Raw genomic sequence first — 25,527 nt, 5'->3', positions numbered from 1 at the left:
GGATGAACTTCTTTTTATGATAAAACGGCTGGTCCCTGATGAATCTTTACCCGGTACAGTGGAAAAACCTTAGATCAATAAATTAAGTTTATGTGACATTTTTACACACGAACATTGTTCTCCCTGCAGTGTTTATCTTTCCTGCCGTTTCTGTAACACATACTTGCTGTGCGTTTCTTCAAATACAACAACTTAAGCACAACTGTAAGCCACCTAATGAGTTGTTTTGCGGGAAAAACTGAATACACTGCTCAGGACAACATCTTTAGTGAGACGTGCGATACAAAGCATGTGTATGTGGACTATTTGTTTTCTGCGTCCCGGTGGTTCTTGTATAAAAATCAGTTAAAATTAGTCCTGCAGGGTTTTTTTTTTCCTCATCATGGTAGTCGTGCAAAAAAAAATGACAATTATACAACTTTTGAAAGCTGAGTGATATTTCCAAGCAAAAGAGAAAAATGATGATTCCATCCTCCCCAGCCCTTAGCTTAGACGACGCCACAGAGCAAAGGACGCGCCGCATTGGCTTGTGCCCCCGCGACCAGCGCAGCTGTCCGTCTCTTCATTGGTTCCCATTGCTGTCACTCAGCCATGATCCCGCCTCCCACGGGCAGCTGGCTTGCCCATTGGCGAAGCGGCCCGTCCATCACCGGGCCCACGGGACGGGTCAGGTTTCCGAGCTTGGTCTTCGGGGAGAGGCGAAAAGAAGTGCTGTAACTGGAGTCGGACGAAGCAATGTTTCAAAAATTCAGGCACACACCAGACTGAGAGGGCAGAAGCAGGAAGGGTGTTCAGCCAGACGGGGTTTTTTTCTACGACAAGGCAGCCTTGGAAGTGGGAGCTCGCAACGCTTTTGCGGAGAGGCGCAGAGGCACCTGAGAGGCGTCACGCAGAAAACGGGAGGAACTTGAGTGATCCGCCAGACGTAGTTTAAACGAGAAAATAAATAAACGCGGGGGAGGGGGGGACAAAAAAAACCACAAATAACTCCAGGAGGGATTGTTTTCAGAGCTCGACGTGAGGTCCTCCTCTGGCCAAAGACAGAGGAGAAGCGGTTTTGCCGACGGGTCCGCGCAGTTCGCACTGCGCTGTCAAGATTATTGGGGAAAGACCCCCTCCTTTCCCTGCACTTCACGTCGCCGCTTCTCTCTCTCGGTTTGCGTCTTCCTCCCCGAGGAGCAGTCCGCGAAGAAGCGGCTTGCATGGCGAGGGTCGAGAGGCTCTGCGTTGGTGTTGTGACACGGGACTGAAATGAGGCCCGACCCCCAAGGCCTCTGTACTTAGTGCAACTGCATGAACATCCAAGGTACGAGACAGGACCGGTTCACTCTTGCGTTTTCCCCGTCTGTAGCCCGGGGATAGTGTTTTATTGATGCACTGTTTTCACTGCTCCACGAGCACCAACAGTTACTTGGTGCCCATTCTTTGTATTTTTATTATTGTTGTTGTTGTTGTTGTTGTTGTTGTTATGAGGAGCTAATTATGACCGATTCGGAAAAGCGCTGTGCTCTGTAGCAATTTCAAGATCGCAGGCTGCTAAGATCCGTGTACCGTAAATCGGAGAAAACAAAATAACTTTCCAAGCTAAAACATTGGATCCGAAAACAGTTCAGCAGCAGTAGAACGGGTTTCGACTATGAAAATGCTCGGTAACACGTGAACGGCGCTTTGAAGATGCAGCCAAAGGGACTCATTTGCACTCGTGCAAGCGATGAAGGAGGAAAAAAAAAACACGTTGTCTATTTAGTCGGGCGTTTTCCTCGTATAAACATTAAAAGACACCAATTAGTCGTTAGTGGTGATGCTGCGCGGAGAGACTTCGGTCGCTGTAAACTAATAAAATTATCACGCCGTGGAAACCAGTGAAGTCAAAGCCCACTAATAAATGCATCACGCTTTGTGTGCGAGGTTTGCCCTCCTGGTTGGTGTGGGGAGATAGTGGTTACACAGTGTCGCTGATGCTGTTAACAGCGCTGTTATTTTAAGTGAATAATGTGTTATATTAACCCTTTCCGGAGAGTGCGGTGAGGTGGCAGCAAAAGGCGATTGCACCCTGCAGTGTTTTCTCCTTATTGAAAAAATACCCCTTTAAACGAGCACGATTCTTTCAGTAACGACTCTTCTTGCACAAGAGAATGGCTGTGATGTTTCTTTGATTTATTTTTCTTCTGATTTTACCGACAAGGCAACTTTGTAAGCACATGCTTTTGTGTCAGACGGCTAGTTTGCAGTGTTACGCAGTTTGCAGTGTTGTTGCTGCTGCTCATAATCTCGGCTGTGTGCTGTTGTAGGGATTTCTGAACCATGCAATACAGATTTACAGCACTGTGCCCGCTTTTACATGTCTAAAACAGAAACCAGGGGATATTTCGTGTGTAAAAGCGCGATCATTTTGTATGAAATTATTTTGAAAGTCGATGTGTTTTTTTTAAACGTCATTGCCAGTTTTAAGTTTTGTCTTTGACACTAGCATATAGTTAAAAGCGTTTCGTATTCAACTAATTAGCTCGTTTGTGTTGTAAAATACCGATGTTCTGGCGAAGAAGTTGGAAGTTATAGGATCTAGTGGTGATCTTGTACTGTGGGGCTCGCTTATGAGTAGTGGATATTAGCCTGCTAGCACTGACCCTGGGAATTAATTTCAAGCTCCGCACAATAAAAAAAGGTTGAAAACATTTAGATTTTTTTTTTAGACTCTGGATGTTAACCTCTCGCATCTCCCTGAGGTTAATTTTGGGGAGTTTTCCATGGTCAGTAGTCTGTAATTGTTTTGTACAAATTTGTGCTTGCAGTTTAAATCCTAAAAAAGTCCCTGTTAAGCACCCAATACATAATGTTCATAACCGTCTGGCCGTCTTGACCTGTACTGATCAGAAGCGCTTTGTCCTTGAATAGTATATGGACGTTGTTATGTGCTTAATTACCAAGTCTTTGCTGTCTGTGGCGTGCAATGCATTAAATGAAAGAACCTGAGCAAAAATTAAATTAAATTGAACATATATTTTCTCAATAGGGAGTTTTTCCCCCTGATTAGTGAGTCGGTGGGATCATTTGAAACTGGCACCCCAGTGTCAGCTGTAGTCAGCTGCTGCTAGCTTGTAAAACTGCAGTAGACTCGCCAGGTCGTGGTTAGTGGTTCTGGCGATTAGCAGCGCTCTGATGAATATTGATAAGCAAGCGCACTTCTCCTTTACTGACTCGCATAGTCTTCCTGTAAAGAGACCTATTAGTGTATTAATCCTGTTTCCGGTAGTGCTGCTTGGTTTCATTGGGGCTCGGTCTGCACAGCACCCTGTAAGGAGGACTGTGGAATTTCTTGGTCGTGGGTGGATTTTTGGTGTTACGTCACCCTTTCCATAGTCTTTCCCGAGCGTGGTATCTCAAAACGCATATTCTGCCTTTGCGCAAGGATGCTGTTTCACATCTGCTAAGGTACCTCTCCGTTTTAGCTATGCGTACACGCCCCCAAAATAAAAAAAAGAAAAGCTCTTTGACCATTATTCTAAAGGTGACTATCGAGCTCTCATCTGTATACAGAATGAGCCCGCGTGGCTTTATTGAGCTGAGGCAGGTGGTTCAGTGATAAGAATGCTGCGCATTGAATTCATCGCCCATCAAGGATGCACTATTTCCATTTGTTTTTACAGCCTCATTCATGCAGCTCACATTCTCCCTGGAGACGCCTGGGCTTCAGAATATAGAGGTTTCCGCAAACAGTGTCAGACCCAGCCTTCTAGTGATGCGAAGCGATAGGCCACCATTGTGCCATAATGTAGGTCAGGAAAACAAAATATGCTGCCGAGTTTTACTTTGAAAACATCAGAATATTTAATTACGTCACACTTCTGATTTTTTTTTCCCAGTGGAACACCAGGGAAAAGGACAGCCTTCCTTTGGTCACTTTTTTTAAAAAAAATTGTGAGCGTCTACAAGCGATGTTGGAGAAATGCTCCTTATTCGTATAAATGTGTAATAAAGACGTGTGCGAAAACTAGATGACTTGAGTTTTTCGTAGACGTTTTAAACCGAGGTGTGACTTTTCCCTGTGTGGTCATGTGTTCATGTGGCAGAAGATGATCTTTGTGTATGTTTGAAATGGCAAAGACACTCCGCACGAGTAATCAGAAGCTGCAGAGGCACTTGGTGCAGAAGCATACGTGTTCTTTCATTATCAGTAATCTCTGGAATTGGAGGCATGCAGTTATTTTAATCCTCACTGTGTACTAAACTGATTGTGCAAAAATCTGATTAAAAGAGACTTATAGTGCAGTGCTTACAGCTTTGAGAGGTTTTGCAATAATTAAAGGCTTCTTAGTTCTGAAACATACTGCTGTTTAAATTATTATAGACTTTGCAGAGAAGTATCAATATTGATATAATTTTTTTCACTTAGAAATGTGTTGCATCCAAATGCTGCTGGTTACTTTGTAATCATAATGTGCTCCTTACTTGCCACAGATGCTTATGATCAGTATCTTGCATTTACCCGCTGTGATGATCCAAATCTGAAGTTGGGATTAAGTGTCATCTTCGGTAGTAAAATTAATGTTAACAGACATGACCAGCATCCTGAAGAGCTGTGGAACATGATCTCTTTTGACGATATCATGCTTCTTTTCATAAATGACTGGATGAGATGCTCTGATCAGTTACCTGCTTGTAGCTGAAAGGGTTAGATGGGCCCAAAGTCAAGAGCTCGTGTGAATATAAAAAACTGCAATCTTTCATCTTGTCTGGATGCAGTCAAGATCCTTCCCTCCATCCTTTAATTTCACTCCACTTTCCCTTGCGTCCCAGCAGCAGCAAGTCATGTAGGCATGTAGGCCATTTAATTTTTTTAACCTCCCCATCAGATTCCTAACCCCCCTATCCTGGATTCCTGAGCTTTCCCAGACTAGCCAAAAGGTCCCTCCAGTGTGCCCTGGATTGACCTCAAGGTCTCCATCCAGTAGTTCTTTAACGAAGCCTCCCATGGGGCATCAGGTGCCCGAACAGTCTCCGCTGGCTTCTCTCGATCTGGCGGTGTTTCCTCTCTCTTTTGAGGCTGTCTTGGGATAGCCGAGCTCCTCGGCGTGCCGTAGAGGGCCGGCCCGACAGCTGTGTCGAGATACTTCATTTCCTCAACTTACGCTTCCTGTCTTGTCCGTTTAGTCATTGCCTAGAGTTCATGGCCATCAATGAGGGTGGGGACATAAATCGCCCTCTAAATCGGCTCTGCTCCTACTGCACCACCATAACTGACACAGCGCCTGCAACACTGCTAGTGGCACCCCAATCCTGCAGCCAGCTACCAATGACAGATGTTTCCTCTTCATCTCTCTGGCATAGGCTGTGCTGGGGAGGCTGAGAAGCGTGGTACCGCTGTAGTTGATCTTCACCATTTGCTTCCCTTTCTTAAAAATGGGAGCCTCTTCACCCCTTCCCCAGGATGCTGAACTAGGGGTGGTGTCCCTGTCTCCACTCAGCATTGAAGACATGCGTTATCCACAACACCCCATTGCCTCCGGTAAGGAGAGAGTTTCCACTGGCTTAAGGAGTTCCTCCGTGCTCTTTCCAGATCGTGATTGGTGATTTCCTCCATTGAGGTTGGCATATCGCCACCCTTGCCAAGAACAGCCCTGACAATGTCTTGCCAACAACTCCTAAGATTTTTTAGAGCATCTTTGAGACATTGCAGTAGTCAATTCTATTCCTTATCCAAAGTCCTCCTGAGATTGTGCTTTGTGAGACCAATATATGAGCATTGCTCAGAAGGCCTCTCATCTTCCACTTGAGTTTCTCTCACCACTGATGTCCACCAGTAAGTCTTAGGGTGGCTGCTATGGGCATTAACCACATTCTGTCCACATCTTTTTGTGTCTGCCTTGGTGGTTGAGGTCCTAGACACAGTCATCTCGGACATAGTGGCCAAATTATCTCTTGGAATAAAAGAGAAGGCCTTAATGAGGGGAGAGTGGGCTTTTTTCCCTACACAGAGTTCATGCATTGTGTGGATTTTTTAATCTGAACCTCTTTCATTTTTGATTTACCCTTTTGTTTAGTATAAAATCCCAGCTATTGGATAAACACTTGAGTTTTAATACCAGCCTATTTATACTGAAAATAATTAAGAATTGTCCTTGGGGGCAATCATTCTGCTTAATTTTTGTTCTCATTTTATTTAGCTTTTTTGCTTACTTTGGGTTTGGGATGGGATTAAAATGCTTTGTTTTTGGTAACCGGTTTTAAGATGGCTGTGTTTTCTTTGCTCTGCTGCAATTATTCAGCATACAGCTCAAGCATGGAGTGGCCCTTATGTGTGATAATTAACAGTACGGTGAATGCTGTCTCCAAGGTGGGAACTTATTGATACTCCATTATGAACACATTAGTTTAATTATTAAATATACCACTTCTCAAGAAATGATTAAACATGGTCTAAAGTTTAGAAGCTCAGCATAGTTTTAATATCATCCATCTTTATGCATGCAGCATTCTTTCTTGTGATTTTGAAATTGCTTTGTTGTGAATGCTATTTCAAAGAATTTTGCGAGCATTGCATATTTAGTGGTGCCAGTCTTTTTTTGTATGATTAGAATGCTGGGTATGAATAATAATACTGGTTAACTAAGCTTGATGACTTTTCCCCCCTTTGTAAATTAGTTGCTGTGCTTCCAGTCTTAACTGGATCAGCAGTATTGCTGATTATTATTGTAACAGATTCATGTCTGGGTTCAATTCTGTAAGGCGGTGTGGTAGTTTAGTCACTGTTTTGGAAAGTTGTGTATAGTTAGGAAAAGCGTTGGACACTTGGAATAATTTTTTGGGGGAAGTTTATTCACAAGGCCCAAAGATGAAGAAGAATTTTAAAAAGTTAGTAGACTTCTAGTAGTAGAATCTGTTATTTTTTTCAGTCTCTTGCATTTTCTACAGTCTCTGGAATCTTCTGCGGTTGTTGCAGATATCCGTGTTTGAATTTAAAACTATTGTGGACTATTTACTTAATTATTAAAGATTAACATTGTGGTTTCCTCCAGTCTTTTGTTTAAAGGGCTTGCCTATTCAGGATTGGTGCAGTTAAAAAAAAATGTTTACAGCTTCTAGGCAGGACCTATTCAGAACTTCTTAAGGACACACATCCCCCTGGCTGTTTTTTCCTGTTGTTTCTGAAAATCTCAGCTTTAGCAAAGATTTTTATTCTTGGGAGAAGTAGGTGTTCTTTGCACAACTGCAACATTAAAAACAGTCCTATGCAAGATATCCATTTAAGGATTCAGCTCCAGATCTGAAACTTCCTGATCGGATAATGGCATCTAGAGTGTAGCTTCTGAGGTACAGAGAGACCTCGCAAACATTCAGATAATGTGAGGTTTTTTAAATAATTTGAATGTACTTCAGCTCACAGTCAGTACTGTTATCACGCAGAGTTTGATTCTGAGCCCAGGCATCTGTCTTTGTGGAGTGTGCATGCACATTGTATTTCACCAGGCTGTCTGGTTTCCTGCAGACTGTTGCGTTGTCTGTTCTTAAATGTCCGTTTCTGTCTGGCTCTGGCCACTCATGCAATAGCTTTTTGACCAGGGGGGTCTACAGCTTTGCACCCTGTGCCTTCCACGACAGCCTTCACTAGGATAAGCAGGCTGCTGATGATACATGTTGTGCATTATAAATGTTAGCCCACTTTCTGCTCTACTGTTGTTACTGATATCGTTAATAGTATACAAATGAAACTAATTGGTTCCATTATGGATATGTCGTTTGCCTTAAGCTATGGCTTCTTCAGCTTCTTGGGCTGCATACTAAGCAGAACACGAACCACAAAGTTTCATTCAGCCCGGACGGTCCAAAAACATTTAGAGAATATTTTCAGGGTTGGGTTTTTAGGAACAGTTATGAATTAACCAGGACTTAATTTCTCAGGTCTGTGCTTTTCAGGCAGCCAGATAATTGTTCAGATGGGAACCAGCAAGAGATGAAAATTTTTTTTGGGGAAAAAAAGGTAGTATTGAGAATGAACAAGGAAAGGAAGGATGTAATAATATTTCTATAAAGAACTTTGTAGGTAAGCTGTCCAGAGCCTAGCTGATGACTGCTTGGCTGTGACCTTTTCATTGCCCATGGTTGTCCTTTTCATTGTCCATAGTTTACTGTGGGGGTAAACTGAGAGGTTCATGCAAGGTAACAAGCAGAGATGCTTCAATGGGAAGCTGAACAGACTGGGGTCACGGTGGTTGATTGGTTTGAAAAAGCCCAGAGTGCTCATTTATAATGCAGATCATTCTAAAAAGGGATAGAGTTTGCCGAGTTATTGGTTTAGCTTTGCGGTAACAGAATACAGCAGGCTTGCTTTGTTCTTGGCAAATATTCTTAAGATTGCAACTGTGGGCCGAGTCCATTATGAACCGTTTCACGCCTAAACCTCCATTCATTTTTTATAATTGCGCGTCCTGTGCCAAATGAAGCCCATTTCTGAAACCGACAGCCGATAGGTAGTGATGTATTAACAAAACCGGTCTTCCATGACCAGAATGCACAAGGACAAGATCTGGCCAGCCGTTGAAAGCTTTATTTATGTTGCATGTTTAAAGAAGAAAAAATAACCTGTTTCGCTTCAAGAACTCATTATCCCCTATTCGCATTGTTGTTGTTTTTTTTTTATTCCTGTATTGTCCTGAAGCTTCAGATTGACCGTTTTGGGGGGGGGAAGGGGGCGCCGTATCAGAAATGAAATGAATTGGCTTTCCAATTGACCGTTCATACTGGGGTTTTTTGTCTCGGTACACACACAGAAAAGGATGGCTGCTTTGTGCTAATAATGTATGCACTCTTTCAGGTCTGCCACAGCGATTGGAGTCCCACCCACTTGCTTGAAAATGTGACGCGCTGCCTGCTTGCTGTCCCACAAGTCTGCTTGAAGAAGAAGCCGTAGTTCCCGCGAGTCGGAGGGGTCGGGATGGATCGGAACAAGCGGAACTCCATCGCGGGGTTCCCGCCCCGACCGGATCGCTTCGAGGATCCGGAGGGGGGCAGCGGCGGCGGCGGGGAGCCCCCGGCCTCCCACGCGGGGCGGGTGTGCTCCTCCTCGTACCGGGCCCTCATCAGCGCCTTCTCGCGCCTCACGCGCCTCGACGACTTCTTCTGCGAGAAGATCGGCTCCGGCTTCTTCTCCGAGGTGTACAAGGTCAGCGCCCCCCGTCGAGCAAGGTGTAACGTGAGGGACCCCCGACCCCTGAACCCTGAACCCTGAACCCCCCGGCCTGCCCTGGCCTGCTCTTTGTGGCTGGCCTGCCACTGAACTAGGGCACTATCCTGGCATCCCGGCAGACGTAAAGCTTGCCGTTGGAGCTGAACACCTAAAACGAAAACGTTTGGCTCTTGAGCGATGAGTTTGCGCTGGAAGAGACGGGTGAATGACATAAAGCGTTTTCGCTTGTTTGCAGCAGTTAAGAATAGGAAAACAGTTTACCACATACCTCAACCTGCAGTTTGCTTGCGGTGGGGTTTTAGCCAATGTTTTGAAAAAACGCCAGCTTTTTATATCTTTGTGGCGGCAGTTGACAGACGTTTAGGAGCGCTAGATGAGTTTGCATAATTTTGAGCGAGAATGCTTTTGACCCCGAGCTTCTGTGTAAGACTGATGCAGCTGTTCAACGTCGTTTTCCCTACTTTAAACTCAAAGCACACGTCCTTTCTTCTAAAAGGAGAAAACCTTTATACAGAAGGGGAGCTAGCTTGAAAAAAGTTGTCGGATACCTTCTTTAAAAGCCTGAGTGATCTTGTGCTCATTCAGTGACTGAGTAGTGGCAACTGTGGACTCATTCTTTCGTGGGCCTAGCTGCCAGGCAAATAAGATCTTCTTACAGTTTGACAGGGCTCAAAGGGTCTTCAAAGAGCACTGCAGGGGAAAAGGTGACATCTAGATTTATGCAACCAATGGGACTGGGAGTGAAATAATAAAAGGCTTCATACTCTCTTTTAATTTTCCAGCGTTGTTTTTACAAACCACGTAGTCAGGGCGGCCCAGTTCAGATATGCGCGGAGGTTGTTTTTGGTGACAGTCCGGGTGCTTTGAGCAGTTTTTATAGGAACCCCTGTACCAGCATAAACAAATCCATGTTGCTAAGCAACGTTTGTGCTGTATCTGGGCTCCCGGCAAGCGTATGCAAATAGCCAAAGCCTGTTTTCGGCACATTTGTGTAATGTCACGTGGCTTTTCAGAATGTCTAAATTCTACTTGTACTTTTTTTTTTTAAAGATTGAGAAGTCAGCAAAGATGGTAGGGGAGGCCGGGGGGGATTCCCTCGAACTCGAGCTGGTGACTTTTCTGACTTCAAAGATGATCATTTCAGAATTTTGCACGGTCCAAGTAGAAGCAGTTTGTTGCTGTTTCTGTCCCGGCTGCAGTGGATGACGTGACGTGCGGAGCTTAAGAGGTCAGACAGGATCTCCCATGCTGCACTGCAAAAGGAACGTGCTCGTTGTAGGCAGGTAGATCTGCTGGTTGGTCCCTGCCATCGTGGGATGGCCTGAGTCAAAAGGGTTTGAACTGAAGTGTGGCCCCCAGTAATCTCAGTAATACTAGCAGAAGCCTCTTAGTGGGTTCAGACCATCGCTAAATGCTGAGAAGGCTTACGTACTGTGAAGGAAGTGGGGTCAAAAAGGGTTAATACAGAGATGTGTGCTGTGGGTGCTTTTACTCCTCACCTGCGGGTGTGCAAGTTGAAGAGATGCCAGGAAACAGCGACTATTTATATTGGCTTTTTTTTTTTTTTTAAATCATCATTTAATCACAAGAGTTGGTCGGTTATGAGTTGACAGAGTATTGCCGTTGAAACGAAGGAAATATTGCTCAACAGCCATGCTAACAGTGTTGCGGGAAATTCCCTCTTTAGCGCATGTTGAAAAATAGGTGATTTCCATATGTATGAATACAGAGTGGTTTGTATCGAACAAGCCTAGTGATGTGTAACACTGAAATCTTTTTTGTGTGCTCTGTTATTGGTGCAGTTTGTTGTGTAGAAAGGAACACATGTATACCTTCTGTGGCCAGAAGTTTGAAAGAGGTAATGGTTAGAGTGGAATACTAGAAAGTACCAGCCATATGTTCAAGCAAATTTAAAGAGTCCCCAGGAGAATCCTAAGAGACTGCCTGTAGGAAATGGTCCTTGAAAGACCTGTGACCTTCTCTTTGCTCAGTCTTTACCTGATGCTGTTTGGGACCTTAGAAATGCAGAAAAGGCAGCTTATTTTATTTTTGACAGAAAATGTAGCATAGCTGGACCAGGTTTATCTGAAAGCTCCAGGGAGCGCAGCAAGAATAGCGCTTGATTTATTCTCTCAGCCTTTAGGTTTATCTCCCTTAAAAATGACTGCCTTCAGCACCATGATTTAGTGCAACTGTAACCACTTGCTAATGATGAAAAAACAAAGCTTTTTAAAACTAGAGTTATAAGCCATTTCTTCTTGGCCAGTATCTGTAGACACTGAAGGAGGGCTGGAGAACCAAAGTATGCTACTTCCCATGTTGGCAGAGGCCTGTAGAATTGTGAATATTTTAAGTCATGTGCATTTTCAGTCTGATTAACATTTTGCTAAAAAGCCTATGGTCTTCCAAGTATTTAACATCTGCACATCTTTTTCCTTGCATTTCTTTTATTTTTTTAGTTTTAAGGGATTTCATTTTCCTCCTGTCCACAACAGAAACGGGTAACAGGTTGCATACAGGTGGCCTCCTAGCTACAGGGAGCCCAATGATGACGGAGAAAAAAAGGAATTGCATTAATAGCAGGTGGATGTCTGTGTTTTGTTCGTTCTGTTTAGGTACCTGCAACAGTTACTAGAAGCAAGCACCTGCAGCATTTCACATTGCATTGCTTACAGTCTCCATGTCATGTGCGCTGTGGTCCAGACTAGTTCTCCTTTTTGGTGGTTAATATTTGAAACGTTTCTCTGCACACTTTCTCTTCTGCCTCTGCAGAGATGACAAATTCTAACTACAGAGTCACGTTATCCCTTCTAAATATTAACTTGTAAATTCTGTGACCGGGCAGTGTGAATATCAATTGATGTGGGGCACAAGTTTCTTCTTGCTTATTCAGCTATGAGCTGTTACCTAAAGTAACAGTACCTACAGTGGCCTTAAATCTCTCAGTAGCAGCCTAAACCACAGCCAGAGGACACAGGTGGAAACTGGATGGAAGTGTATTTAATACTGAGAACAGGAAGCAGTTCTTTACCCAAAGGGTTGTGGGGTTTTAGGGAGTCTAAAACAAGCCTCCTGGCTGTGTGGTTGAAGCAGATACCTTGGCTTCAGTCAAGAAACAGCTGAGTGGGACTCTTAGATCAGTAAGCTACAAAGCTACTATCAAACAGGTGAGATGGGTGAGAGATCTTTTTTGCAACAGTTATATTCAGATGTAAACCACCTTCCCAAAATATCTGGGGGCAATGTGGTATTGGGGTGCTGAATTCCTACGAGGATATTGTCAAAACAGGAACAAATCATAAGAAGGAAAACTGCATCATGATGAGTTTTTGCCATTGGCACATTATAGTTAATTTAGGATTGTGAAATCCAATGTAATAACCTCATGGTCTATAAGAGAGGATACATTAAGAATGTATCTCCACTGTTGCATAGCATGGAATGTTTTAAGTTTTGCATGTGATGAGCATGTGAGCAGGTTCCCGATTCTTCTTGTTGGCCGCTATTGCTGGAGAGAAACCACATCTATTTGAGGCCTTGGTGCGATAGCGTTGCGACAGACAGCTCTAGCCTGCCCAGCGTCCTTCATGGTAGTCTTGGCTGAAAGCTGGGCAGGCGCATTTGCTTTGCTGGTTTTGTTTTGCTCTCTCTCCGAAGCGTGCCAGCGATCCTTTCTCTGCAGGACCGCATCTCTGCTGAAGGAAGTAAACCTGGCAGATATACTGTAACAGCGCCTGTTTATTTTTGCACACTGACACAAGTATTTCCTGTGGTCGTCCTTCCTTCTCCGAGAAGAGGCTGTCGAAATGCGGCAGTAAAAGCCTTGCTTTAATTTCTACGGGTCTGATTGAGTCGATGCTGATGCTGCGCTGACCTCAGTTTAAAACCCCATGTGAAGGGGGTACCAGTGGGCATGTACGCTGAAATTGATCTTTGGCGTTCGGTTGTTCTGTACCTACGTTTCTGTTATGGGGAGCTTTCAAGAAGAAGCTGCATGAAGAAAGGAAAGGTAGAACTGCAAGGTTCCGAGTTAAAGGCACCACTTAATCAGTCTAGTCTTTAAATGGGAAAGATTAGTCACAGTCTCCCTCACGAATACCTCCCCACCATAAACTAATGACATAACTGCTTTGCAAAACACAACAGCTTGATTAAGGATGACACCCTCACTCAATCTTAAATGCTGCTCGGTAGTTCAGATGCTAAGTACCGTCATACAGCTGTCACAGTGTCATATCTGTGGAGGATGTTCTGTATTGGTCGCTTCTTATAGATTGGATTTTTAGTAATGAGACTACGTAGATGGGGAAGTTTCCTGATTACAGGGTAATTTTTGGGGATCCTTTTTCAGGACCAGTTAATGGATTTGATGAAAATACTCGTGATTCCTTTTTATGTATGTGTTCTTTGGTGTTCAAAATACAGTGAGTGGCCACCATTTAGAAAATTTAAATTGACCAGTAGTGTTTCCAGTACACAAAGTGATTTTTAAACTTAAGGCAGACACCTGCCATTTGTATACTTTCTGGTTGGATTGTAGCTCTTTCAAAGCAAACTAATGGTAGCCCTTCCAAAATGTTACTTATTATGGCTCATTGCAGCTAAAACTAAACATTTTGATTGCTGTAGTTTTAAGTAAGAAGATCAAAGGCAAGGGACTTATTTTCTTTGAAGTGCAAAATTATAATGACATCATTAAAGAGTACTCCATGACAGTCCAACATTAAAGTTTAAATATTAAGTACTAGAGAACTGTTGATATACTTCAAGGAACATTGGCAAGCATGGTTCATACAGTGTGGTTGCTTTTGTTAAAAGAAAAACTAAAATGTCTTCCCTTTTGGCTTACTTTTGGCGGTGTTCAGTCATGGATTTTTGTTGTGATGCCTTTTCCCAGCGGTATAAACTATAGTAAAAATCATCACGGAAATTTGGAGGAGGTTTATTTTTTTTTCCCATCGGTCTATTTTAATCTGGACTTGCAGCTGGGTGGGGGGGGCAGCTTGCTATAAATTCCTCTCTCGTTCGTGACTGTATCTGTAGCAGTGTGTAAGATGATGTGTCGTGTTAAAACGAAGAGCTGACGAGGGCTGCTGCTTCTGTCTGTGCTGCAGGTGCGACACCGAACCTCTGGCCAGGTGATGGCCCTGAAGATGAACAAGCTGAGCAGCAACCGGGCGAACATGCTGAGGGAGGTTCAGCTCATGAACAGACTCTCGCACCCCAACATTCTCAGGTATGCTAAACTGCCCCCGAAAACGGAGCACCTTGCTGTGTGTGGTGCTGTTGATCATCCGTGTTGAACACCAGGTTAACATATAAACTCCACACAGATAGCACCCCAGGTCTGGATTTGAACCAGGGGCCCCAACGCTGTGAGGCAGCACTGCTTACTACTTGCTGTGCCGTCTTGATGTTCAAGACGTCATGAAATATCTCCAGCCAGAGAGTGCTTCACCAGTAATACTAGAAAGTTCATCTATCCATCCATTTTTGAACTGACTTATCCAATACAGGGTCGCAGGAGAGCCGGGGCTTATCCGGGCAAGCAGTGGGCGCAAGGCAGGATAACACACCCTGGACAGGACACCTGTCCAGCACAGGAACAACACCCACACACACCAACACAGGGAGAACATATAGACTCGCGCAGATAGCACCCCACCCAGGTCTGGAACCGAAAGCGCTGTGTGGCAGCAATGCTAACTACTGTGGCAAGGTTTCTTGGAATGTGAATAATAAACGCCTGTGACGCTGAAGAGGAATGTTGATGTTCTTTTTACTGAAGGAGAAAAACTTTCAGTTTCATGTTATTAGAAGGAGGTTTTTTTTTGCATTCAAAATGTCCTTTTGTCATTGTTGCGTTTAGTTTAGTTATTTGCATTTATTTTCATGATTACAAGGAAAAATAGCTTTTGCATCGTTGAAAGAAACCACAAAATCATTTGGGGATTTACTTTTCGTAAATGTTGTTGTCCCTTTGCAAAGACAGTGAACTAGTAAGTCAGTCTTCTGGGGATGGTAATAATTCTTTTAGATGGAGTAATATGCTGCCTGTACCATTCAATAAAGAAAGGCTACAGGGTTTCTATAAATTGTCAGAATCTGTCAGAATGACCCGTTCACAAAACAAGCAGACATGCCCTGCTTCATTGCAACATCAGTGCACTTTTGAACCTTGTGTGTCCCAGGTTTTCAATATTCAGCTCAGTCCCTTTGTAGATCATGGTCCTTTTTGTGCTCTGTATTTGAAATTGCACATTGCTTTTGTCGGTCTGTTTTTGCAATGGAAATAATGCTTGCTGACCTCTTTGTCTTTCCCATTAGAGAAAACAGGTCAGGGGCCTATTAACAATAGATGAGTTTAAACGAGCTCCAGAGGTTGTGTTGCAGTCTTTGGGGTTTGCTGCCTTTCAGGAAGCACACTCACAGTTTCACTTTAATTGTTTTTATAGGATAATTTGTCTTGTGACAGAGGCGTGCAGGATAGTTCAGTGATGTTTTATGTTCTTGCGATGTTGTAGGACAATGGATTTTGCTGTGAAGAAATGCCAGTGTCAGATTAGCTGTAATCTCTTGACTGTGTTTCATAAGGGGCCCTGCTGTGGTGTAGAAGCTCGGCTAATTCCTGAAATCCTCTTTTTCATCTTTTTTTTTTTTTGAGTCTGTTCGGCTGCGTAGTAAGTTTCCTTTGTTTATACAAGGCCACATTTCTCTAAAAATAAGACTGACATCACACGCCAAAGCTCTAAATCTAGAATGAAGCAAACTGGCTCAATGCTGTTACAATGGTTATGCAGGAATATCATAAAACACGGAAGGCAGTCTTCCAACGTCTGATATTGACCAGGAGGTTGTTTTTTTTTTTTTAAACCCACGCTACGAAAGCCACCAAGATGGTTCCGAGTGTAACCGGTGTTGCATTCTAACTTTACAGCGGTGCAAATCCTGGCTCAGTTGTCCCCCTATGACTCTTGACAAGGCGTCATGTGCTCAGTGGATGGTCGCTGCTTGCGTATGAGCAGTCTCTGCGTGTATAAAGTGTCAGTGCAGTGAGCGAAGAGCGTGCTGTCAGTGAATGATTCACGAGGACAGTGCCCTGGCAGAGCTGGAGGCAGTAGGTCAGAGGGAGAGGGACTGATTCCACTCAGGCACCCGTTAAAGGAAACGTTCCACGTTTCCAAACGCTAATTTAATGCTTCTGTAGAAAACGGGTTAAAAGGTCGACCTGAAAATAAGAGGAATGCGTTCATAGCTATGTTTTTATGGCTTACAACCCCAAGGTTGGGAGATTTATTTTTTGCTGTACAGCTCTTTGGAGAGCTGTGTTCAAGAAGCGCGCTGGCAGAAGGAAGACGTAACTCCGCAGACTCGTCCCCTCGGTGCTGTTCTGCTCTGCTGTGCTTGAAAAGGAAGTGCTGTAGGTTCGGAGTAAATGTGGACCAGATGTTTAAGAACTTCTTCAGTGTCTTTCATGGCAGCAGTCTGGCCTGCGTGTCCGACACATGGCTGAAAAATGAAAGCAGTGTACCGTTAAACAGTCCAAAAAAGCTGTTTTAAAGCTTAAAGTCATTTTTATCTTATAAAGCTTCCCGTTTTTGAGGACCAGAGAGCTTTGGCCTGGTTGCGTTACCTGTAGCTGGAGTGATTCATGACCCGCCTTCGCTCTCTCCCAGTTTGTGTACAAGAACGCCATTGTGCTCTTTGTTCACGGCAAGTGCCAAAACCTGCCCTGGTCCAGCTCTTTCCATCCGGTGCAGCAGCTCAGTGTAAACTCACTGCTCTGTTGTACGAGCTCGTGCCGCGCAGGCATGACCTCTGCACTGCCGTTCCCTGGCGAGGTAAGAGAGGAGCAGTGTGTTCATAGTCCAATCAGTCTGTTATTAAAGGAGGAGAACTGTGGGGCCCTTGTGCTAAGGCTTGCAGCTTCAGGTTTATGGCTGTGCTGCGCTTAATGCGCTGTCATCTGCACAGTGTCTGGCTGCCAGGTTAAAGAGGCAGAGGCGATGAAATCACTCTGAATTCTCTGAAGTCCTCCTCTTTAAAACCGCATTTTTCTCTGATGTGTGAGTAAGGGCAAGGAAGGTGCATGGAGGAGCAGGGATCAGGGATAGGCCTGCCTGTCTTCAAGAGTTGTGTTGATTTTACTTGGGCCCCTCAATCACATCTTGATTGCACTTCAGGGAGTAATTAACCCTTAATATACTAAACGACAGGTCTGGGGTTAGACTCTGACCATAGAAGGGAAAGTTATGGCCTTGGCAGCCTCCTTTAATTTGTTCAGTGTCACAAGAAAAGGAAATATCTGGTCAGTACACTGGGCCAAAAATTGTTGCCCCCTGGATTTAAACACATGGACACAGACTCCATCCATAAATCTTGTGCAGCGCTGTTGGTATACCAGAGAGCTGGTGTTCAGTGTCTGTGTACTCCTGTTGAACCAGAATTATGGCCCGTAGTAAAACACACACATCAAACTGTCTGTGTCAGGGTTCACTGGAAGAAGTTAAATGCCCTAGGTTTTTTTTATGTAGTCTGGAACTTTACAATGTTTTTCATTGCAATCGCAATACCTTTCTAGCTTCACAAGTACAAATTGATTTGAGTAATGGTTTTGTATTAATAGATCGCAACTCTATATAAACTCATTCCTCTATCACGGGGCTCTAATTTTATTTGGCATAACTTGAGAGACGGGAGTAGTTTCTGTCTCTGCAATCCGTATTTTGGGTTTGAAACAAGGACCATGTCTTATTTCCCTGTCCAGGGTGTGACTGGATTTGGATTGTTAATTAGGTTGTTCATTTGTTGGCTGCCTGATGGCTGCGTTCGTTTTATTATCATGGGGAATCTGCAGTGTAAGAGCTGTCTGTTAATTATGGTCTTGAGCCCATTGTTGATCGGGCCCATGTGTCACTGGGGGAGTGGTGATATGCCGAGTTAAGATGCCTGCCAATTTTGTGACAAGAACCATTATAGTGTTTGGCAACTCAAAAAGGAAGTACAGTCCACTGCTTAACAAATGTTACACACTGTGGAAGTCACAATCACAGAAGTCCGACTGAAAAGTGTTTAAAAAGAAGTAGAGGAATATAAATAGAAGGGACTGTAGATTCTTAAGCAATAGGAATTAGACCCTGTGCTGTAATTATTTTATAGATGCAAGGTAAAAGCAGAGACCTTTGACAGAAGAGGTATTAACAAGTTATTTGGTTGAGATGCAGTGGATGAATAAACTATTTTAAATTACCAGAGTCTTTGCAAGAAGGTAAAATGAGGTAGCCAGGGGAGTCCTGAGTCATTCTGTTGCAGTGGTCTCAAAGAGCCTAACCCGTCACAACCACGCTTTTGAAGAAGAGCTCTCCAAGGCCTTGTAGGTATTCTTTTAGGAGTGATCCCTATGACTAGGCCCCAAATATGTTCGTGTTTTCTTCCTTCTTGTATTAATAATCTCATGAGTGCCATGGTAAATAAAACTCATACTGGTTTCTTAGCCCTCTTGGTGAAAAATGGGGTATAATGAGCATAGAAGGACAGGTTGTATTATTTGTGCTGATTGCAGTGTCTTTTTTTTGTTTGTGTTGTTTAGGTTCATGGGCGTCTGTGTGCAGGAAGGCCAGCTCCATGCACTGACTGAGGTAAGAGAATCCCAGCTGCGCTCATTCCTTCAGCAGCAGCACAGTCCTGCTGGCTCGACACCCATCAGTGTTGGGGCGGACGGGTGTTGGGATGTAATAATAATAATTGCTAACACTTCTATAGCGCTTTTCTGGACACTCCACTCAAAGCGCTTAACAGGTAATGGGGACTCCCCTCCACCACCAACAATGTGCAGCTGGATGATGCGACGGCAGCCATAGTGCTCCAGAACGCTCACCACACATCAGCTATCAGTGGGGAGGAGAGCAGAGTAATGAAGGAGGCCATGATTGGTAAGGGCCAATGGGAAATTTTGCCAGGATGCCGGGGTTACTCCCCTACTCTTTTCAAGAAGCACCCTGGGACTTTTAATGACCACAGAGAGTCAGGACCTCGGTTTTACGATGTTTACAGTATAGTGTCCCCGTCACTATACTGGGCCATTAGGACCCACATGGACTGCAGGGTGAGCGCCCCCTGCTGGCCCCACTAACACCTCTTCCAGCAGCAACCTTAGTTTTTCCCAGGAGGTCTCCCATACAGGTACTGACCAGGCTCACACCTGCTTAGCTTTAGTGGGTTGCCAGTTGTAAGTTGCAGGGTAATATGGCTGCTGGTTGTGGATGTGGCAGAAGTGCTTGCTCAGGGTGTAATGAATTGGTTTGAAAGTGCAGGAGTACAAATGGCCATCCTGACATTAACCTGTCCAGTTTTTTGAAGAGGGAAATAAAAGTGGGCTCTTCCGACTGAAATAATCTTTCCCGTTCTGATGGTTAATTTTTGGTTTGCTTCTTAGATTTTCTACAGACGGTTTAGACTTTAGAAAAGGTACCGTAATTGTTTTGGAACCCGCTGTCCCAAAACTAGGCATTTTGAGGTCAGTTTTCCTCATTGTTTTTAGTCTTTGGGGGCCAGCACTTTTTAATGTTATGGCTTTAGCAGATATGGCCTTAAAGCTATGTGTATTAACTATGAAGGGCCTGGCTTCGGAGGAGATGCAGGCTACATTAAATGTGGCCTGCAAGATAATGGACAGCATGACCAAATCTGAGATCAATACTCAGCGGGCAGGAGTGGAGCTCTGCACACTGTTTTCTCTTTGGCCCTCTCATTCTCTGTGGTATTGCAAGCTAAAAATAAATACAACTCTGGCATGCAGAACTGTGGGAGTATTTTTCAATTAAGCCTGGTATCTCTGTATTGCTGTGAATAGAGTACAGAAAACAACAACGGGGATCTGGATTCTTTTGTTGCTGAGATATTATGGGCACATCCACATCCGGGAGCTGTGCAAAACTTGTCGCAGGGTACCTTCTAAAGCTCTGGCGTTAACGTTTTTTATTTGTTCTTCACCGGGCAAAAGCTGAAAATGGTGGCCCTTTGTTGTGAACGTGTGCTCTGTGCTGGAATTATTCAAAGGTTCATCAGCTTCATAAAAGAGATCTAGGGGGCAGGAAGAGACAGTCACCCCTCAAGCCCCACTGAGTCATGGTTGTGTTCTGCTGATGAATGGAGCTCCTTTTTCGAGGGGAACGTTTCATCACCTACGGGAGCTGGTTCCCCAGCACCCTCACAGGGCCAAGATGTTACAAATGGTTGAGTATTAAATTTAAGGCATGTAGGTGCCCCGTCCTCCCTGATGATTACATAAGATGGGCTTCTCGCAGAGCAGGAGAGGGACACAAATCAACACAGAGGAATCCTGCTGACTAAAGACATAGAATCCTTCTCAGCCCTATTAATAGGTCTGGCCAGAGCAACGCCTCCTGTCCTTAATGATACTCTACTAGTTATCCTGGTTTTTGTTCTAACTGGGACCTTAATCTGCAATGCTAATTGCTGCTGCCAGTAATTGATCTGCTTTCATGTTCAGGCTTTTTTTTTTCCGCACTCAGGCTTTGGTTTCTAAAGTGCCCTTGTCCATTGGCTCTCCATTCTAGTGCTAGATATACCCCGATCATCTTCTCGTTTTTGCAGTTCTTAAACACAGGCTAAATAGTTTACGGTTTTTCATTTGGGGCTGAACAGCATAGGAATTATCATTACAGCATCTTGCATACATTCTTTGTTTTAAATCCATATCCTTTTGCATACTTATTGTAGGTGCATTACAGCATCTTTATAGTCCTAACCATATTGCTGAACCAGATTATCTGATTCTTCAAGAAAGTACAGTAGTAATTAAAATGTCAAGTTATCCCCCTGTTTTTTAATTTTTCTAATACTGTTCAGTTATAATTAGTGAGTTTCAGGACTGCCCACATTCACCTGAATGAGCTAACCTGATCAGAAAAACAAATTGTTAAATCTTGTATCTCTAAACAAGAAATTATTTATTTTCAAGTTCCAAAAGTCATGAAAACCGCTAAGAACACATCAAAACAGTTTTCACTGAAACGTGTGCGAATGTACACGGACATAGACCCTGAGGTTCTGCCGGCAGTACTTCTGTGTTAAAGGAGCTGGCTGTTGAAATCCTTTGAGATTGTAAACCTGCTCAGAAATCTGCCGTGTCATTTCCATCTTCAGTTGGAGGCTGGAATACAGTACAAAAAAAGTTAGTGTTTTGTAATACAGCTGCCAAAGTGCTTGCTGTTTTAAAAAAAGTACTTTTTAGTAGGACTTGGACCACATCAATGGGTCGCTGTTATGTGTTTGGCAGGGGGTTTACCTTGATTTATTTTATTAATTATTTTTTGTTATTTTAGAACGTCTCCGCCTGCCTCCAAGGGAAGTATATATATAGCCTGAAGCGCTGTGTTATTCATATATTAGTGTTGCAAAATTATGTTTTTTTACAACTTTGGGTGGCTCTTGCTCTGATGAGAACAGACCAAATATCCCAGGGCTGTTGCCGGAGCTGCCCTGAAATGAGACATGAGGTTTTGAAGTTAGTCCATGATGTCAATGCTTTAAATTAAACCACGGCTTGCCAAATGGCGCTGAAAACAAAAACTTTCATCCTAATACTTGAGACGAAGTTTTGATCTGTTCAAAAGTACTGTCAAAATTGCAGAGTAAAATAGCTTTTGCGTTGCTCACTGTAGACGTATTGATGTTCGCTGATTTGCATTCGCTCTGATTTGCAATTTGAGGCCTTCAGTTGTCCTCTTCCTGATGTGGCTGCCCTGGTCACTGCGGTGTTGCTAAACCGTGCAAGGCTTCATGACGGATTGCCATTGATGAGTCAGTTGTTCAGTGATGGGAGAGACGGAACAGACTAACCCTGAACACACCTTCTCAAATATGGAATGGAAACAAAAAGAGGAAGCTGAGAAAAAGAACAATGAAACATCCCTGAAGACCAGCGCTAAAATGTGGGTATTCTGGAGCCTGAAGAGAGCACGTTTGTTGCTGAGAAAGACTCTGAAATAAGCACACGACAGTGAACAAGTCAACGATATTGAGGAAGGCTTGGCAGAGCGCGATGGTAAAATCGGGTTAACCATCGCGACGGAGTGTGGGGTCCACTCTTGGCTTGCATTAATACAGGTCGCCCTGCTTTGTTTTTTAATCGCCACTCAAACCAGACTGCCAGGACGTGGGGGAGCTGAAATGTTCTCTGCACAGACAGACACGGCTCAGGAAGGCGCTTCAGAAGATCTGTTATCACCCGGGGGCGCAACAGATAGCGTTCTCGAGAAAAGCGGCTCGCGCTCGGTCTTGAGCTTCGGCCCATCGCTGAAATAATCCAGGATGTCTGCCATCGTTGCTGGGCCCACTGTGGCACCCAGAAAAGGCCACCCAGCAGGGCCAGGTGCCTGTGAAGTGATGGCGAGTCGCCAGACACCAGCGTGTCTTTATCTCATTTTAATCAGCAGTGCAGCAGTGTGATCGGGGTGAAAGTGGGTCGTTGTTTTCTTTCCCTGCCTGGCAGGTACGGAAAGCTCTTTGTCGGGGGAGGTCTGTGAAGAAAGATTCTGAAAACCGAGTTCTAAAGGTAAAAATTCTCTGGAACTCTGAAGTTAGTTTCAGGAAACAAGTGAAAGGGGAAGAGGTGATTCTGGGAATCCCTGGAGTTTAATTTAATGTACCAGGTGAAACGTTTTGTCTTTCTTATGAGTGCTTAAAAAGAATATGTTCTAGTGCCTTCTGTTGAACATGGGCAGTCCTTGACTGTTATCCCCTTTCTTCTGCGTTTGAAGATTTAAAACTGAGCCTATTTGTGTTCTAATTACGGTTTGTGGAGGCAGTCATGTGCCCTGATGGAGATTTCAGTGTTTTTCCAGTACTTTACAGTGGCCTTTTTGAAATGGCAGATTTCCAGAGGTCTTCTCAAGATGTTAGGAGGCCTAGTGATTCGTACACTCCACACTCTACATACGTTCTTTCTGGCTACTTAGAATGGTAAACTACCACTTACCATTCAGATCGTCTTTTTTTTTAATAAGTCACCGTGTTCGACTTCTTCAGTCAGATTCCTGAAGAAGCGAGATGAATCCCTGTCATTAGCCAGCTGTGACTAGGGTTCCTCAATCATGAGTGCACACTTGGCACAGTCTCCAGAAGCAGAGTTATTAATCAACCAGTCTCTCTCGGCAAAAGGGTGACTCTTCAAACTGCCCGGGTGCTTGCTGGCTTGCTGGCCTGTGAGGCCACTCCTGGCGGGGGATGAAGGCCTCAGTGGGTGGGCAGGCCTCTTCCTCGCCACAGCCGCCGCTTGTGAACGATACGCAAAAGAAACGGCAGGCGCATCCGGATTTCGAATGGCATAAAACACGGCATTTGGTCATTCTTTTTAAGCGTTTAATAAAAATTGCCGACTTGCATTTACAAATGCAAAGCTGTAACTTTTGATGGCGGGGGGCGGGGGAAAGGCCGAGACAGTTTGCCTGCTTCTTACCTCTCTGTGTCCTGCGGCTGAGGTCTGCATGGGCGGCTGTTTACTCCCAGTCCCTGCGCAGTGGTAGGGGAGGGACCCCTGCGCCCCCCACTGCTCCCCTGAAGGCCCTGCTGGGGGAGCAGAGATGGGACAGGGTGCTGGCTCCAACCCGGGCCAGCCCTTTCCTGGAATTCCCCTCCGCCGGAAGGAATTAAAGATAAGGCCCTGATGGGTGAGGGGAAATCGCCAATGACAATAACAGCGAAGCCATTTTATTTTTATTTCTGTGTTTCGCTGAAGGTCAAATGTGTATTTTTTTTTTCTCGTGGATCCTATTTTCCATGCAACAATGTCATAAAAAAAAAATCTTACGACTCCCAACTCCCCAGCTCCCTCCGTGAAGTCTGTGACGGTGACTGTGTATACAAAGATAGCGGACTGGCGCTATGGAAATGAGCACAGCTGAGGTGCAGCTCGTCGTGTGAAGCCCGACCATTTCAGTCAGCCTTTCTCTTTGCAAGAAGTATTAGCAAAATGAGTATTTCTGGTTAATCCGTGACTTCCACAGGGTGCTCACTCTGTTTAAAACACGAGAAAAGAGGACTTGGTCAGAGCTTGACCTCTCAGCAGGTAGCTGACCCTCCTGATTTTGCAATAAGTTTTGAAACCTGTGGTACACGCCTGCTACACAAGTGCTGTACACGGTACACAAGTGCTGAGAGCTATTTCTTTGGAACCAGAAATCACATGATCTCTATTTAAACTAAGACTGATTTTTTTTAAAAAAAAGCTTTTTTAAGTATGATTGTCAGAGGAATGCCATGTATTTCAATACTGAGGTCCACTGTTTTTCTGCAAGTGTTATATATTACCATTACAGCTTGAAGGCTTTTCCCTTTTGTCTTTGTATTATTAGTTTAATTGGCTGGGTTTAAGGTAGATGTACCTAGAGCACTTCAGGAGAGATTGTGCTCACTTGCTAGAGGATTAAGTATAAAAGAGGGTTATAAATAGAGCTTGTATATTTAAATAGGGTTTTTGCAATATTTTACAGGCATCGTCTTGCCTTAACTCTCTGTTACTTATTATTTCTAATCTTGCAGTCTTGTTTCTCTCCGTTTGGATATTTTAAATTGCCATTCCACTTGTGTATTTGTGACCACAATGGATTACTCTAATCTTTTCTTAATTAACCAAGAAGCTCCCTCAGACGGCAGATGCAGGAGAGTTCCTCAAGAGCTGGTTTTACTCAGGACGGCCCATGCCCTTGGCCACCTACACAGTGCGCTCTGAAGTCTCTTATCCCGAGCTGAAGACTGGGTGCCCCCCTCACCACCTGCACATTTCCCTGTGTACCAGAAGTACACATCCTCTTGGCACGCGTATATTCTGATCAATGTTGTCGGCAGATATCCGGAAGGAAGGAAGGTCTTGCAGATTCGTCAGCCCTGGTTTTAATCTCCTCAGCGTCTGGGAATGATTCTGTGCGCTGCGGCCTGTGGTGGCACAAGGAATAAAGGAGACAGATGGGATGAAAGACTCTTAAGCTAAAGAGGATAGTGCTGGTACTGTCACTGCTGACTGCAATTGTGTTTGACACAATGCGCTGGTTCAGAAGCATCAGGTGGACTTGGCGTGTCGACTGGTCGAGAGCTGGCCACGTGCACATCTCGGCCTCTCCGCTGCTGAAAACCTTGAAACGACGATTCAAACAATTCTAGTGCATCGCGCATTGGAAGAGAAAACAATGGGACAGACAGGATCTGTTCGCCATCTTACCGTAGAAGACTGGGGTGTTCCGCCTAGGTGACATCTAGGTGTTTTCTTGAACCTGTTCAAGATTAGCTGATGTGCGGTGAGCGTTCTGGCGCACTATGGCTGC

The 25,527-nt window shown here is 44.3% G+C and overlaps 1 protein-coding gene and 1 long non-coding RNA gene across 3 annotated transcripts in view; one reads left to right on the top strand and one right to left on the bottom strand.

Moving 5' to 3' along the window:
- The first annotated feature begins 598 nt into the window (after window positions 1-598).
- The window catches only part of tesk2 (testis associated actin remodelling kinase 2), a 35,633-nt gene continuing 10,704 nt past the window's right edge, over window positions 599-25,527 (top strand). The window contains exons 1-4 of one of the 2 annotated variants that reach the window (XM_088598052.1): window positions 599-1,306; window positions 8,813-9,160; window positions 14,299-14,420; window positions 18,774-18,822. In XM_088598052.1, the coding sequence (XP_088454178.1) occupies window positions 8,933-9,160; window positions 14,299-14,420; window positions 18,774-18,822 (399 nt within the window). In that variant the 5' untranslated portion in view covers window positions 599-1,306; window positions 8,813-8,932. Of the gene's footprint in view, window positions 1,307-8,812; window positions 9,161-10,274; window positions 10,468-14,298; window positions 14,421-18,773; window positions 18,823-25,527 lie in introns of those variants that run through there. The other variant, XM_088598053.1, reaches the window with a different exon arrangement.
- LOC148651852 (uncharacterized) lies at window positions 16,455-23,816 on the bottom strand. The gene is made up of 3 exons (XR_015925179.1): window positions 23,667-23,816; window positions 16,818-17,017; window positions 16,455-16,693 (listed from the first exon to the last, which is right to left on the bottom strand). It is a non-coding gene; the product is annotated as an uncharacterized LOC148651852 (long non-coding RNA).

This window comes from Lepisosteus platostomus, chromosome 11, assembly GCF_059453375.1.
Source record: "Lepisosteus platostomus isolate fLepPlt1 chromosome 11, fLepPlt1.hap1, whole genome shotgun sequence".
NCBI classification, from domain to species: domain Eukaryota; kingdom Metazoa; phylum Chordata; class Actinopteri; order Semionotiformes; family Lepisosteidae; genus Lepisosteus; species Lepisosteus platostomus.
This window is presented reverse-complemented; position numbering and strand designations above follow the sequence as displayed.